Below are 15,581 nucleotides of genomic sequence, written 5' to 3' on the forward strand. Positions count from 1 at the left end.
CAATCAGCCTTCTCTCGAGTAAACAGATTTTCTGAATTTTAGCTTTAATTACATTTACATAACTGCATTATGGATAGGTTCCCACAATCAAAAATGGCATTTTGATACCCAGTTCTAATTAATTTTGTTCAACAGGACATAATTATGTTCCAGGCCTATAGTCAAAATGGGAGGTTGTAGCAGAGAGGGCAAAAACTTGGTAGAATTATTCATGTGTTTCCATGGGTCTTAGATATGAATTATTTAAGTGGATTTGAATATGTCAGATTTGTCTGCACACAGCACTGCTAGTTTGTTGTTTGTGCAATAAATAATGATTTTATCACAGCTGTCCTTCATTCCTCACAGACCTTTGATTTCCTTAGCAGGTCCATTAAATTAATTGGCCACTATGATAGGACAAAGCTATATCTTATTAGAAAGATTTAGAGTATTGCTTTATATCTGCCATTTTATAACTGTGCCAAGGTTTTCATTCTTCTAAACAATCTTTGGATTTTTTTAATTCATTAAAATGAAGTCACACTTCATAGAGGTACACTGTGCATTATCTATCATTTTTAATAAATTGGAGTCAAATGCTGGCATAATGAAATATGTAAAGGAAATATTTTTGACAGTCATGTTTACTAACACAGCACTGCTTCTGCAGATAGTTTTTCAAAAGTTCCAGATATTAATTACCTTTCAGAGCCACACTTCAAATCATTCTTCCATTAGTGCCATATTTATTTGCATATGTGAAACCTTTTAAAGTTTAGTGTTGCCATGGATTATTTAAATATGGATTGTTATACATTTCAAGGATAAATTGATGGTCAGGATCGCTCATGTTTTATTCCTAATGTGCAATTCTAAGAAACAAGCTTCTAGAGAGAAAAAATATACAGCTACAAAGACATAGCCATTTCTAATCTAGTGGCCTCAAGTGCCCATAATTTGTCCAAAAATCTCCTCAGTGTTGTCATATGGCTTGAGGAGAAAAACAAGGACACTAAAGGAGATTTTACAGTAGATGCAGCCCATCCCATTCCCTCTTCCTGCCCAAGTAAGTAAGGGAACACACATGTCCAATGAGTCTATGTTAACGTACATAGTTCCATCCTGTTAGATGTTGGGATTGGCAGTTCAGGGAAGAGAATTTATCATTCTCAGTCAGAACACTCCACTGCCTCACCAAATCCCAGGATTCAATGGGATGCCACTATCAAAAACAAAATGGAATAAATGTGCTATAATTATGTAATGTTTGCTGCAACAGACTACATCTTTGAAAGCTTTAGATTTTATGTTGTTTCCACTTTTGCAAAGATCTTGCTTTCCTAACTCTTGTGGGATGACTGTACTGCTAAACTATTTGATCTTATAACATGTGCCTAGACATTGCAAAGTCTAGATCAGAATGTGACTTGACTATGCAATAATTATTTGATGTGATGATCCTTCAATAGGTGTATGAACATTCATAAACTGGTTAACCACAGCTAGACATATTATAAAGCCACCTGCTCAATTTTCTATCATGAAATATCTTGGAAGTCCAAAGCTTAGGCAGAATTCTTTTAATTTTAATTTGTATAGCTCAGCCTAAGCTATGTTTTCAATAACACTTTCATTCCATGAAATAATGAATAAAACCCATAATTCAATAAATCAGTTATTTTATTGATAATTACATTATAATAGGTTGATTTAAGTATTTAAGTCACTTCCCATAACACCCTTAGCCAATTTATTGCTGGGAGTGGGTAGGGTCTGCTCAAATTGAGAAATGCATAATTTATCTGTCATGAATTTTAAAAATGAATCGCCTATAAGCCAATATGATGTACAGTTGTAGTCAGTAAGCACAATTGAATAACTTTTGGATTTGGAGACAAACTATACCCTGTTAAATAATTACATTGGCCAACACACATTTTGGTACTTCAAACGTTAGACCTTTTTCTGGATATATTTGACCCAGTCTTGATTCCAAAAATGGGACCAGTCTCCCCTATCAACTCTAGTTTTTGAAATAGAACATATGTCATATACCAGCCTTCATCTGCTTGCCCATAACAAATCATGATTACCATATCTAAGAAACTAGAGCTGATGCAGTCTACCCAATGCAATTTTCTGAATCAGCTCCCCAAAGAAACCCAGAAACAGCCCTAAAAACCTGCAAGAGTTGTTTGAGTGTGGGATAGATTAGCTAAAGGGGTGGTGTGGTTTCCGTCCTTAGAGGTTTTTAAACAGAGATTGGATGAACAACTTTCAAGTGTGCTTTAGTTGTGTACTCCTGCATGGCTGTGATATGGCCCTTGTGGTCCCTTTCCACTTTTAAAATTCTTTGAAAGAAAACAGATAGCAGTGGCAATTGAAATAGTGAAGCAAGGCAAGGATGGAAATCAAGGGACAGCAGTACATCATGTCAGAGCCTGTTTTATATACAGATATGGGCCTTCTTATAAATGGAAATCGTAAAAACATTCTTAGTACAAATTAAAACTGCTTTCAATGATCAAATTTCTTCTATCTTAAAGATAATCATAAAATATCCTAAAGTCCATCTGGAAAGTCTTAGTATTTTCAGGAATTTTTATTGATTTTTTTTGGTGGCCTGACTTGAGGTACATCTTCACTGACACTTTAAGTCAAATAGAGGATGAATCAGCTTCATAGCCATTACGCGACACATGGAACTGATTCAGTGTAACAGTTTGAACAGCATTAACAGAAATTGCTGGATATTCTGAAGCTTATCCCCAAACTCTGGAATAAGTGGCAACTTGGGCATGTGCAATCAACTGTGTTATGTCCTATTTGGAAAGCAGCACCATTAGCCATCCCTCTTCCCCCAGACTCAGGCAGACTGGAGACAGGGGATTACACCTATCTTCTTCTCCTTGATGTTCTCTTTATGGTGCACACCGGACCTAAAAGGAGTAGGAATATCCAGAATAGAGAGGATTGGAGAAGGGAGTGGGGAGAAGGAAAGATTCTTCCTCTTCCCTTCCTCCTGCCTTTGTTGATGTTCTCTTTATGGTGCACACCAGACCTAAAAGGAGTAGCAATATCCAGAGTAGAGAACACTGGAGAAGGGAGTGGGGAGAAGGAGAGATTCTTCCTCTTCCTTTCCTCCTGCCTTTGTTGTTTTACATATCATTACTCCTGGCACCAAGCAATGAAGAGCACAATTTTTATGCCATGCAGGCACCATAAACAGAACATCAAGGGGAGCAAGGGACGAGTTGTGGGCGAGTAGTGCCAGACTGGATCCAGTGTTGTTCATCTGTGCAGCTGTCATGATCATTCAGGGCCATGAAGTATAGTCTCCATCCAACTCCCAAGCTGGCTCAGGGTCAGGTAGTGTAGCTTTCAGTGATGCTAAACTGCAGTATGTCAGACCACCATTTTTATCCTGTCAAGAAGTACCCTGAGGGCAGTTCTACACAGACACATAATGTGGGTTAGAAGTGGCATGAAAAATGCTGGTTTTGGTCTGCATTGTGACCCTACAGGGTACAGGGGTACCTTGAGGCAGCCCAAGAGCTTAGTCATGCCAAAGCTAGTTTAGCATCACTGGAGCTAGCCCTCTGCACCTCCAAAGCTCTTTTGCCATCAAATGGCAAGTAACCCGGAAGTAGAGATGCAGTAAATCAGGTAAGTCCATTTTTCACCCTTTTGAGGACAAAATCAGGGTAGGAGACATCCTCTGGGCTGCCTGACTATGGGATGGCTGTTGAGCCCAGTCCTGATTCCGCACTGTCTACACTGGCCAATCACAGGGGAAAACCTGAATCCTGCTGGGTTTTTTTTTTCACAGGGTGCAATTTCATTAAGCATCTTTCCCTGGGTTAAACCACTAGTTTACTAGGGTAAACTAGCTGTGTGCATTTTCAGTTGTCCACAGGTGTCCTAAAGGTGTCCTGAGTCACCTGAAATAAGTATTGTCTCCAAAATGAATAATTCAATAATAACCTGAGAATATGGGTTAGCCACATGTAGACTGGGAAGGTCAGTCTTTTTCTTTACAGGATGAGAAACTATCAGTTGTTGTTATCTTTTTTAAAACTGAGGGAATCTTAAACAGTGTCAAAATCAGATCCACTGTATATCACTTATCTATGTGCCATCTGCCTGATTAAATGGTGTCACCATTACTTTTATATCTTTACTTAAAAACTAATTGTACTGTTGCATTGGTAGGATAAAACTAGGTCAACAGAAAAGTTTGTATAGTCTTGATTACCAAATATAACTGTTTGGATGCATCACATTAGTCCTCTTTCCTGAACTATTTAGAGAAAACCCTTACCTACTGTGACTATGTATATTTAACCTCTGCTAGTCTAAAAAATAGAAATCAGCAGTTCAGGTAAATGTGAGTCTATAGTAAATGAGATTTTTTTAAAAAAAAAATGCAAATGTCTAAAATCATATTAGCATGTGTCTTTATGCATTTCTTTCCCAAGGTTCAAGGTAATCCAAGCCAAGGTGTGCAAAAATTTCTTCTTCACTTGAAGCACTGAGAAAGATTTTCTGTAAAATTAAAAAAACAGCATTAAGTCAAAAAAATTAAAAATCTACTATTTATACTATTTAACTACACATATTCTTAGCCTTTTCAGAAATACATCTTGACTTCACATCAAAACGAAATCCTGAAAAATGCACAAATGACAGCTTCTCCTTTGGAAGAGAGAACTCTCTTTAGTTTGAATAGTATATTTAGGCAGAAAAGGAAACATGGAAAAGATGCACTGCTCTTTAAGTATGTTGTGATATATTTGTAATTTAGACTCAGTTACTTTTTAAAAGGTCTCTCCCGGAACTCTCCTTATCTCAAATGAGTAATTATTTCCCTGAATAAATATCTTATATTTATTGTTGTTAGCATAATGCAAAATGGCTGCTTTGTAAATGACTGCTGTTTATAAATTGCAGTATTGCATTTCTCATTCTGGCTCCACTGATCAATAAGGTAGGTGAAGCATGAAGTGAACAGTCTTAGTTAACATTTCAATCAATGAACCTTTGCTAGTTCACCACGATCAAATTCCAAACCATTCTAATTCATAACTTGTTTTATTTCATGTCATAGCCTAGCTGTGGTACACAGAGTTGCTCAAGAGAATCATTAACCATTATCAATTATCATTTACTTGGAGTTCTCTCATTCATCGGGTTGCCATAAGTCAAAGTCGACATCACAGCAAATAACATAGCAGGGGGTTGGACCCAATGGCCCTTGTGGTTTCTTCCAACTCTTTGATTCTAACAGCAACGAAACAACAACACTCAATTAGTTTCAACTGCTCTGGACTAGCTCTTTGGGTGATCAAACACTTCCTAGCTTGGTCTCAGGTGCCCTTGAAGGCATATCTCTCCCAATTATCTGCCAAGCATACAATTCTGTATAATAACCAAGGGTCTCCTGAAATGAATCTTGTATACAGAATGCAACCTACATGCTAAATCATACCATTCTAAACATATTCTATATTCAAACAGAGTAACAGAAATTGGCTCTGAAAGATCAATGGAAACTCTCCATACTCTTACAGCCTGGCCTCAAATTATAGTTCTGAACTACTGACTACAATTGTCCCAGTGTCAATTTCATGTACTCACACTATAATGAGATGTAAAGTAGTTGTTAAAATGAGGGCAAGGTTCAACAGCCCCAAATCAACAGCATAACCTCCAAGGAATACCATATAATAAAAAAGTAAAAGGTATGCCTACTGATACGAATAATCTGCAATTTCACTCATTCCAAAGATAGACTGTGTGGCCTGGCAGCTCTACAAATACACTTTAAGCTTTCCACAAAAGGGCTGTTGGTCATGTGCCAAACTGGTACTTCTGTTGTACTTTAAATAAAATAAACTTGGGGCCCTTCCTCACAGCCATATAATCCAGAATATCAGGGAGGACGATCCACAATATTGGCTTTGAACTGTGTTGTCTGAGTCCACACTGCCATATAATCCAGTTCAATGTGGATTTTATACAGCTGTGTGGAAGGCACCTTAGCAACCAGAGTTGCTAAGTTCCTTACCTTCCCCCGCCTTGATAGTATAGGGTTCTCACCTGGAAATATTGCCCTTCCTTTTAATTGCCTGTTAGATTGGGAGATGAGCAAGCCACATCCTTTCCTACCCATGCCCTATTGCAATAAACTGAGTTTCATATATTTTAGAGGAACATCTGCGGAAAAGGAGAATAAAATACAAGAATGGGATAAAGAAACGTTAAGCAGAAATTTTAAATGCACGGGTCACAGTTAAGCCAAGAGGAACTACACAGTTGTGATAATCATACAGCAGGGCTTTGCAAAGTCAATAAGCACAATTTGTTTAGAACAGCATATCAAAAAGATGCCTTTGTAGAAGTGCTGCGGCCACTTTGACTACCAGGGCTTTCAACAGAGAGCATACAGCTCCCTTGTTGTAACAATTCCGGTGGCTGCCAGCCCATTTCCAGGCACTATTCAAAATGCTGGCTGTGATCTTCAAATCCCTGTATAGACTCAGATACAGGCTATTCAAAGGTCTACTCCCCTTTGAACCTCCGCATGTTTTGAAATCTTCTGCAGACACCTTTCTCTCTGTTCTACCACCCTCACAAGTAAACCTGATGGGAACATGGGAGAGAACTTTCTCATTGCCTGCCCTTCAAGATCTGGAATTGCCTTCCCAGAGAAGTTAGACTCCTTATTATCCTTCTACAAACACGTGGAGAACATCTTGTGCCAATAGGACTTTTGAGAACTAATTTTTAAAAGGGAAAGCAGGCCTTGTATAGCATGATGAATTTTTATTTGTTTTAATTGGTTTATGATTTTTTAATTGATTTATTTATTTACTATAGTTATATCTCGCCCTTCTCACCCCAAAGGGGACTCAGAGCGGCTTACAAGTGACAACAATTCAATGCCACATAAACAGACATACAAATAAAATGCATATACATTAAAACCAAAAAGTTTATGATTTTAATTGGTTTTAAAAAATTCATAGTTTAATTATTCTTACTGCCATATGCTATGAATTTTTGCTATGTTTGTGTTAACTGCTATAAATTGCCTTAAGTTCCAAAGTGAGAAAAAGTGGTGGGGTGGGGGAGGAAAGAAGGAGGAATTAGGATCCAATGACATGTTGTTTTCACCAGAAGTGGCTGATGGCTTCCATATAAATGTGATAATGAACCTGCTTTACATTTAAGAATGTAAAGGAGCTATCCAAGCAGCTCAACCTATTTGGAGGTAGTGTTCAGCACTGTGGATAGTTCCTTTAGACTTTGGGTCAATATCCAGAGTAGATTCATTAGCCCACTGACATGGAATCTATCAGCTACTCTTGACCTATAGAAACAAGGAATTCACCCAGGTGTCCTTTCTTGAAAGCAAAGCAACCAGAAAGAGCATGTTTGGTCTATTGTACGGAGAAAGAAAACATGCTCCTTACATATGCATTTGGCCTTCATCTTTCGTCCTGGTGATTTTGCCTTCCCAGATTATGACAGTACAAAAAAAAAACATGAAGCAAGACAAAGAGGGGGGAGATTTCTCTTTCTCAAAGCAGAGTGACAGGGATTTCACAATATAGACTTTCAGGTAGAGGCAATTTGTTTATGTGTGTGGAAATACATAGTAGACATATTTAAAATGGTTTGCTTAAAAGAAAAAGCCAAGTTATTATCCCAAGACCACAGCACAATTAGTTCAACTGAAATACCTGAATTCAGAAAGCTCCTTAAAGTCATGGCTGCTTATATTAGTTTTATTTACTAGTAATCATACAAAATTCTCATAAGCATTGCTTCAGTCTAGAGAAGTTTTACCTGAAAGACCTATAATTAATATTTAAAATGTCTGACATTAACTGAAACCATTCATTACATACACACATCTAAAGAACAAAGCACTCTTTCCAAGTTTTAGCCTGAGTCCTTTTTCATTTTTCACTATTTCTTGTAGACCTATCTAGGAAATCATGAGATGAGCATGTCATAAGTTAACGGGTGTTGCTTGTTTGGCCATTTCATCCACAAATCCTAGAACAAACACTGCACATAGGGGTTTTTTTTAACCCACTTCAGAGAGAAATTGATATTTCTGTTCAATTTTTATGCTGTAATTATAAATCTTAAAATATTTCAGAAAATTATATGTGCAGAAATACATATGGGGAAAACTATATTTTACATAAATGACACCAATTTTGCAGAAGAAATGTTTTTGGAAACATGGTTTTTCTACACACATACACATAGAGGATTTTTTCCTGACAAAAAGGACAATTTTCAACATAAAACATTATTTCCAGAAACACAAGGTTACATATGTTTAACTACCATAAGTAGTTATATGCAGAATATCATCCATGTCTTTTGTGCAAAAAAAAAAAAAGACCAACTTTTCACAAAGGTGTAAACCACATGTGTTTCTGGGAAAAGAAAACACAATAATTTCCTGAAACACTTCAGATATGTAAATACTAGGCAGTCTGTGCAAAATTCCTACCTCTGTATCATTCTTTCTTATGAGCTTTCCCAATTGCTTGGAATCTACTTTTCATCTGTTTATTAACCTTATTTTGTCACCTAAAGTTGCAAATATTTCTCAAGCCAAATGTATTCAATTTCAGTAATTATTTAGAATAACAGAAAATAATTGAAATATTCAAGCTATAGCTATAATAATTTACTTGTGATAAATATTCAAATAACAACTGCAACTATCCTTTCTAGAAAATATTGCTTTGAATTTGCAATTCTGGACAATCACTTCATTTCAGCTAAATATGTGTTAACAAGAGGTATCTCAACATGACTTAAAATGTCTAGTTCCATGAAAATCTGTAGCATGATTTGTTATGGCAACACCAAACCATCTGCATGTTTGGTTTATTTTATTAAGCATCTGGTTCATTCTTTTCTAATCATTCCAATACAGAAATATGGATAAGTTCCCAGTGTTATGTGAGATTAAGTTGTCATTTTTAATGTTCACAAAGCCAGAGATATCCACATTTCTACAAAATTGAAGAACCATATGAACATTGTTATCTCAGAAGAAGGTTTAGGAGACAGAAGAAGGCTTAGGAGACAAACTAGATGCAATTAAGTCAACACATGTTCATTACCACTTAGTATGGTTTGAATCCATAAAGCAAATAAGGCAAGCATCCAAATTGGAGGAAATGAACTTAGAAAAGTGGAATAATCACCTGAGCTGTAAAACAGCTGCAATATGTTGCATAGTTTTGAAATAGATGAAATAAAGGAAGCACAAAGAATGCATATGACTCTTCTGGAGAGTGAACACAATTGCAACAACCAAGTGAAACCAGAATATTCCAGAAAATCCCACATTATCTGAGTGTAGACTCAGATAACCCAGTTCAAAGCAGATATTGTGGGATTTTCTGCCTTGATATTCTGGGATATAGGGCTGCATGGAAGGGCCCTAATATTCACAATATCTGCTTTGAACTGGGTTATCTGAGGGCCCTTCCACACAGCCATATAACCTAGAATATCAAGGCAGATATCAAACAATATCTGTTTGAAATGGAATATATGAGTCCAGACTGCCATATATCCCAGTTCAAAGATGATAATGTGAGATTTTATTCAGGTGTGTGGAAGAGGCCTTAGTAGAGTCAGATGAAGTATTTAACAATGTGCTGTTAAGGCCAAAGTTCTGGGGGCTGATAGCAATGGTGTCATAAATCTGCCTTGGGTTTTAGTCCAGACTTTAAATGTTATTGCAAGGTATTGAATCCTACATCACAAATACGTTGTGCACCTTGGGTTGTTCCTTCTCTGTTTGGATAAAGGCCCTGATGGATTCCCTGTTTCACTAACATAGGAGCCATCAACCACATTGGGTTGAATCACATTATCCATTAGGGCCCTTCCAGACAGACCCTATATCCCAGGATCTGATCCCAGGTTTTCTGCTTTAAACTAGATTATATGATTCCACACTGCCAGATAACCTGGGATAAACATAAAACCTGGGATCAGATCCTGGAATATAGGGCCTTTCTGGAAGGGCCCTTAGAGAAGAAAGGCTCCACATCAAAATCTAATGGTGATCACTAACTAAGGCCCCTTCCCCACAGCTGAATAAAATCCCACATTATCTGTTTTGAACTGGAATATATGCCATATATTCCAGTTCAAAACATGGCCATACAACAACCCTGTGATCCTGGCCATGAAAGCCTTTGACAACACATACATTTTTTCAGTCTGGAATTTCCATAAATTTATAATGACTAATCATCAGCTCTGCTCCCTATTCATGTCTCAATTCCATTTTCAAAGCCTTCTAAGGGTCCTTCCACACACAGTCATATAACTCAGAATATCAAGATAGAAAATCCCACAATATCTGCTTTGAACTGGGAGCAGAGCTGATGATTAGTCATTATAAATTTATGGAAATTCCAGACTGAAAAAATGACATATCTTATGGTCACAACAGCAGAGAAAACTGTTGCCATTGTAGACTACAATTCCTATTGGCCTACACCAGCATAAACAATGGTGTGAAATGATAGAAGATGAAGTCCTGCAATATCTCATAAGGGAAATATGTTCTTCCCTATGATCTTCCCTACTGCCCCCTTTCCAGAAAAAATATTACTCAGTGCCCCCTGGAAATTAATTTTTTTTAAATTTTAATAGCAATGAAACAGAAAGATATATGTATTAATGTTTCTACCTTTTTCGTAAAGTATAGTAAAGTAATGTGTAAATTAGAAACATTGAAGTTTGAAATTATGAAACTATTTTTTGAACTCAGAATAGAAAGGTAATACAAAAAAATGCACCTGTGGCCATCACCACCCCCCTGGATCACTGCAGCGCCCACCAGGGGGTGGTAGTGCCCACTTTGGGAATCACTGGTCTAGACAGTATGCAGTGGTGGATGAATGACAAAGCCCACTGGTACTGAGTCATTGAGAACAGGTAGATAAAGTCAGTGTTAGCCATCATTTGGAAAAGAGAGTTCCAGCTCTAAGCAGCAAACATCTTTAATGTCTAGCTTCTAGGTAAGTAAGAGAAGATTAGCTTGGGAAATGATAAAAAAATTGTTGGTTAAAGCTACAGAAAATGCAGTCACTGTTGTCCGCTTTTGATCTAAAACTATTGAACTGCTTGTGATTCCTTTATTTCATCATTTTTAAGCTTATTTATTATGCAATGCTTTTGACATGAAATACATAAATAAGCTTGGAAAATTGCATGTGATATAGAACTTGCTCACTCTGAGGATCCACCCAGAAGCCAGATACTGAAGAAATTTACCTTTCAGAGCTGTCAGCATTCCCCTCCTGATAACAAGCAATAACTCTATCTTCCTTTCTTCTGGCAGCTCTTACAGAGCAACATGAACAAGATTCATGTGGTAAAATTTAAATGCCTTTAATTACCCCCTTATCTCAGGTCACAAATCAGCAGAACAAATGCCCTGACTAGATAGGGATATCACATCCCCAGACCTAGAATAACTTGAGGTCTTTCAATACCCTAACAAGAAAAAGGTCCACTGGTACTTCCTCTAAAAGGTTTTTATGGTGCAGGTTGTGAATCCCTTTCTCTGATACAGAATTTTACAAAGTAACTAGACAGCAATGTCTTTTACTTGTAAACCTCCTGTGTGGTTACTTATAGTCTTTCCTCGCTTTTTTCTTCTTCCTTTTTTCTTCCCTTCCCTTCTCACCTCCTTCACCTACTTTGTTCATCACATGAAGACACAACTTTCATATCACAGCAGGAGGGACAGGGAGTGAATCAACAGATTAGAGCAATGGACATGGACACGGATCCTTTTATGGCATCAAGTTATTCTAGGTCTGGGGTTATTGTTTCCCCATTGAGCCAGGATTTTTTTCTGCTGATTTGCAACATGAGATAAGAGGATAAAACAGAACAATCTTGAAGTCTCTTCTCAGCCTTTAAGTGGAGATCTCAGAGGTTACAGGTAGACAGGCATTGCTACACAGACAAATCTAACAGGATTAGGAATTAATCAGAAGTCATATTTTCAATTCGTATACTTTTGATATTCTCTTTTCCCCAGAAATATGGGTCAATCAGAAACGAGTTTGAATAGACTGAGTGATCAAATGTTAAGAAAACAAATGCTACAGCACAAATATTTGGATGCTCCTCATATTGACATTCATGTTTCTACAAATCCCGAAATAGCACTTTGAAGTGATTATTTTCTTGTTCTCTATTGATTTCAATTACGCTTAGCCCAGTCCCATGGGTCGGCACAACTTGGCAGCATCTTTCTTAAAGCACTCGAGAATGAATAATCCTAAACAAAAGTACAAAAGGAGAGATCCTACTGTGTGACTGACAAGCCGATGGGAAAACTTCACTAGAGAAGGCAATATTGTGAATGATAAATTAGACATAAGCTTTAAAGTGGGCTCTTATAACAATAACAGAAAAAAACAAGATGTATCTGCTCTGCTCAAATATTCCACTAGAAAGCACAATGAATCGTTTGTAAATAATATTGAGTTCTCAGTAAAAAATATTGGGTACATACTGCCTTCTCCAGCTATTACTAATTTTCTTCATCTGCAGAGGATACAGCTGTGATTAAGCATTTACCACATCAAGTAAGATGGATTTGGTGCTTTTGTTCATCTGTCCATAAAAATGAGTGGGAACATAATTTCACCAGGTCCCAGTATTATGCTGTATACAAAGTGCACACAATGGTTTTGCTATGTGCTGCTGAAAGCTACAGCTTGATTGCCTGTTATTATGGCTTTTTCCTCTTGCCTTCTTTCACCTCTGTCCCTCGCTTGCTCAAACATCATATCGAAAAAGATTTGTCATCGATCATTTTACTTGTTTTAGGCCTTCTGAATTAGAAAACTGTTTCATGAGGCAGGCATTTTAAGAACTGACACTCTGCAACTTTCTGAGAGCAACAAGTAACCCTTGTTTGTATATTACAATATAAAAAATTGAAAGCTCGGGTTATTAACTAAATCTCTGACATCATGTATAACAAATCTTTCTTTCTTTTGCAATTTATCCAACATTTAAAAAATAAAGGGGAAAAGTGCAAGCAATTAGAAGCCAGCTTGAATGTTTGAGAGTTTAAATTGGAACATTGGATTTTGAGCAAATAAAAATGTTGCCCATGTCTAGGATAAAAGGAAACAAATAGTTCCCTTCCATAAAATTTGAAGTGCCTGTCCTTTCTTTGCAGTTTTTTACCCTGGACCACCTATATGCTGTATGCCCCTTTCATTCACAATTTGCAGTGTTTATCCTAATTTTACAGATTTTCTACCTCAAAACACATGCTACATGCCCCTTTCCACCATGATTGTCTACAAAACAAAACAAAACAATGAATGCTGGAAAGACTGATCTTGCAAAAACCTCACTGAAGTCATTCATCTGAAACTTGGCAGGGCTCAATCACTTCGACCCCTTCCACACAACTGTATAAAATCCACATCGAACTGGATTATATGGCAGTGTGGACTCAGATAACCCAGTTCAAAGCAAATATTGTGGCTTATCTGCCTTGATATTCTGGGTTATATGGCTGTGTGGAAGGGCCCTTAGAAATGGGAATATCATTGCAAATATCATTTGTCCGTTAGATTGAACTCAGCACTTTACCCCCAGCCCTGGCCCTCTAATCCACTTTTTTGCACAAGCCCATGCCCAGCCCCCTCTATTATCTGATCTACCCACCATATTCCTGGTACTAGTTATTGTGGTTTGCTTTGATTCATTTTAATTATGTTTTTATATTTTATTGTTTCTAATTGTTTAATTAATTTATATGTTTATTACTTTTTAAAATGTGTTTTTAATTGGTTAACTCTGTTGCTGCTGGGCTTGGTCCCATTTGTAAGCCACCCCGAGTCCCTTCAGGGAGATGGTGGAGGGATGTAAAAATAAAGTTATTATTATTATATTATCATTTAATTCTGCCAATAATTTTTATAATCAGTTCTTTTTCAAAAAAAAAAGGTCTAAATCTATTTGTCTGCAACTTGATATGCATTGTACACTTGCACATGGCAATTGCACCAGAAGATGCAACCAATGTCTGACAAATAGCAAAAACCTGGGAAGCAATGGGAGACATGAACATATGAATTTTTGTATCCAGATTCAGACTAATATGAATTTGGTGACATCTGAATTAAGTCTGTTCTATGAATTCCCACACTGGGACTCAACCAAATCTTATGGTTACTGCACAGCCCTTCTGTATCGGGATTCTCCAAAGTTCATACCCAGTGGAAATGGTTATATTTGCAAGAAGGAGGGGGAGGAAAATACATTAAAGGCAGACTTCTAAATATATTGTAAGAGCTTGTGTGTTAGTTGTTGGGGGGGGGGGGGGAGACAAAAATTTTATCCAGATTTTTTTTTCAGGGAGGGGTTTTATATTAAGTGCCAAGATAGGGTACATGAGGCCATGAATACATGAAAAAATAACATTAGGCATATTTAATGACTGATCCATTCACTCCCGTTGATTGTAGCCACAATCAAAATGTCTAAGCAGCATCTAATTTGATTTATTTATCACACATAATAATTTGCACCCTTCTGTTTGATGGATGCCCAAAGCTATTAACAAAAAAGTGGTTAAAAAATAAAAAAAATTAAATATATTTTTTAAAAACTATACACGTCAGGAAATAGCCTGGGAAAACCTAGGGAGCTACAGCCATAGCTTTTATTGGAAATAAAATATATCACTGGGCAACTGGCAAATCTGAAAGATCTGAAGTGGCTTCCCAAAAAAGACAACAGTTTGGGTGAAGAGGATCATATGAGCAATAAACCTGAAGGCAAATGCTGCTACTGTAGCTACTAGAGACATAATAAAGGATAAAATCTAAAAATCGCAAATGGGATAACAACATGAAATTTGTATTGCATGGAAGCGGAGAAGAGCAATTTTACACTGCATTATACACAAGATATTTATGTACTTTCTCTTTTATAGAACAATAGTCTCCAGGGGTAAACAATTTGACGTGCCTCAGGCATTATATTATACAAAGAATATAAATTTTGCATTTAACTGGCATTATATCGTAGAAATATTCCTTTTACAGCACTTGCTTTAAAAATCTAATCTATCCCTAATCCAGCTAAATAAGTTAGATGGAACACCATCACTCTTTGAAATGTTATTATAACAAACTGATTGAACAAGGAGTTTCCTGAGCATAAGCTGTCAACTCTGAGCCCTTGAGAAAAATCATGAGGATTGGTATTAAAATATGCAATGCAATTTATTCTAATGATTTTAAGCATGATACATTTTGAAGCTAATATAAACTTGAATTATATACCCTAGTTTCATTTTACCTTTGGACAAATTTTTGTAATTAAAGAGAAATGTAATGACATATATTATTACAAGAAAAGTTTTTTAATGATATCTAATCTATGAAAAGTCCACCAAAGTCAGTTATAAAAGAAAACAGATTTATGACATGGGTGTTAAAACAATTGTGTATTTACAAATTGGGTGAGATCCTGAAATCTTTGTTAACATACATTTCAAC

The 15,581-nt window shown here is 36.7% G+C and overlaps 1 protein-coding gene across 1 annotated transcript in view; it reads right to left on the reverse strand.

Moving 5' to 3' along the window:
- Positions 1–1,644: 1,644 nt before the first annotated feature.
- Positions 1,645–15,581, reverse strand: part of dntt (DNA nucleotidylexotransferase) — a 163,751-nt gene continuing 149,814 nt past the window's right edge. Inside the window, exon 12 of the mRNA XM_016995901.2 lies at positions 1,645–4,527. Coding sequence (XP_016851390.2) covers positions 4,441–4,527 — 87 coding nt within the window. The 3' untranslated portion in view covers positions 1,645–4,440. The remainder of the gene's footprint in view (positions 4,528–15,581) is intronic.

This window comes from Anolis carolinensis, chromosome 3 (genome assembly GCF_035594765.1).
Source record: "Anolis carolinensis isolate JA03-04 chromosome 3, rAnoCar3.1.pri, whole genome shotgun sequence".
NCBI lineage: Eukaryota > Metazoa > Chordata > Lepidosauria > Squamata > Dactyloidae > Anolis > Anolis carolinensis.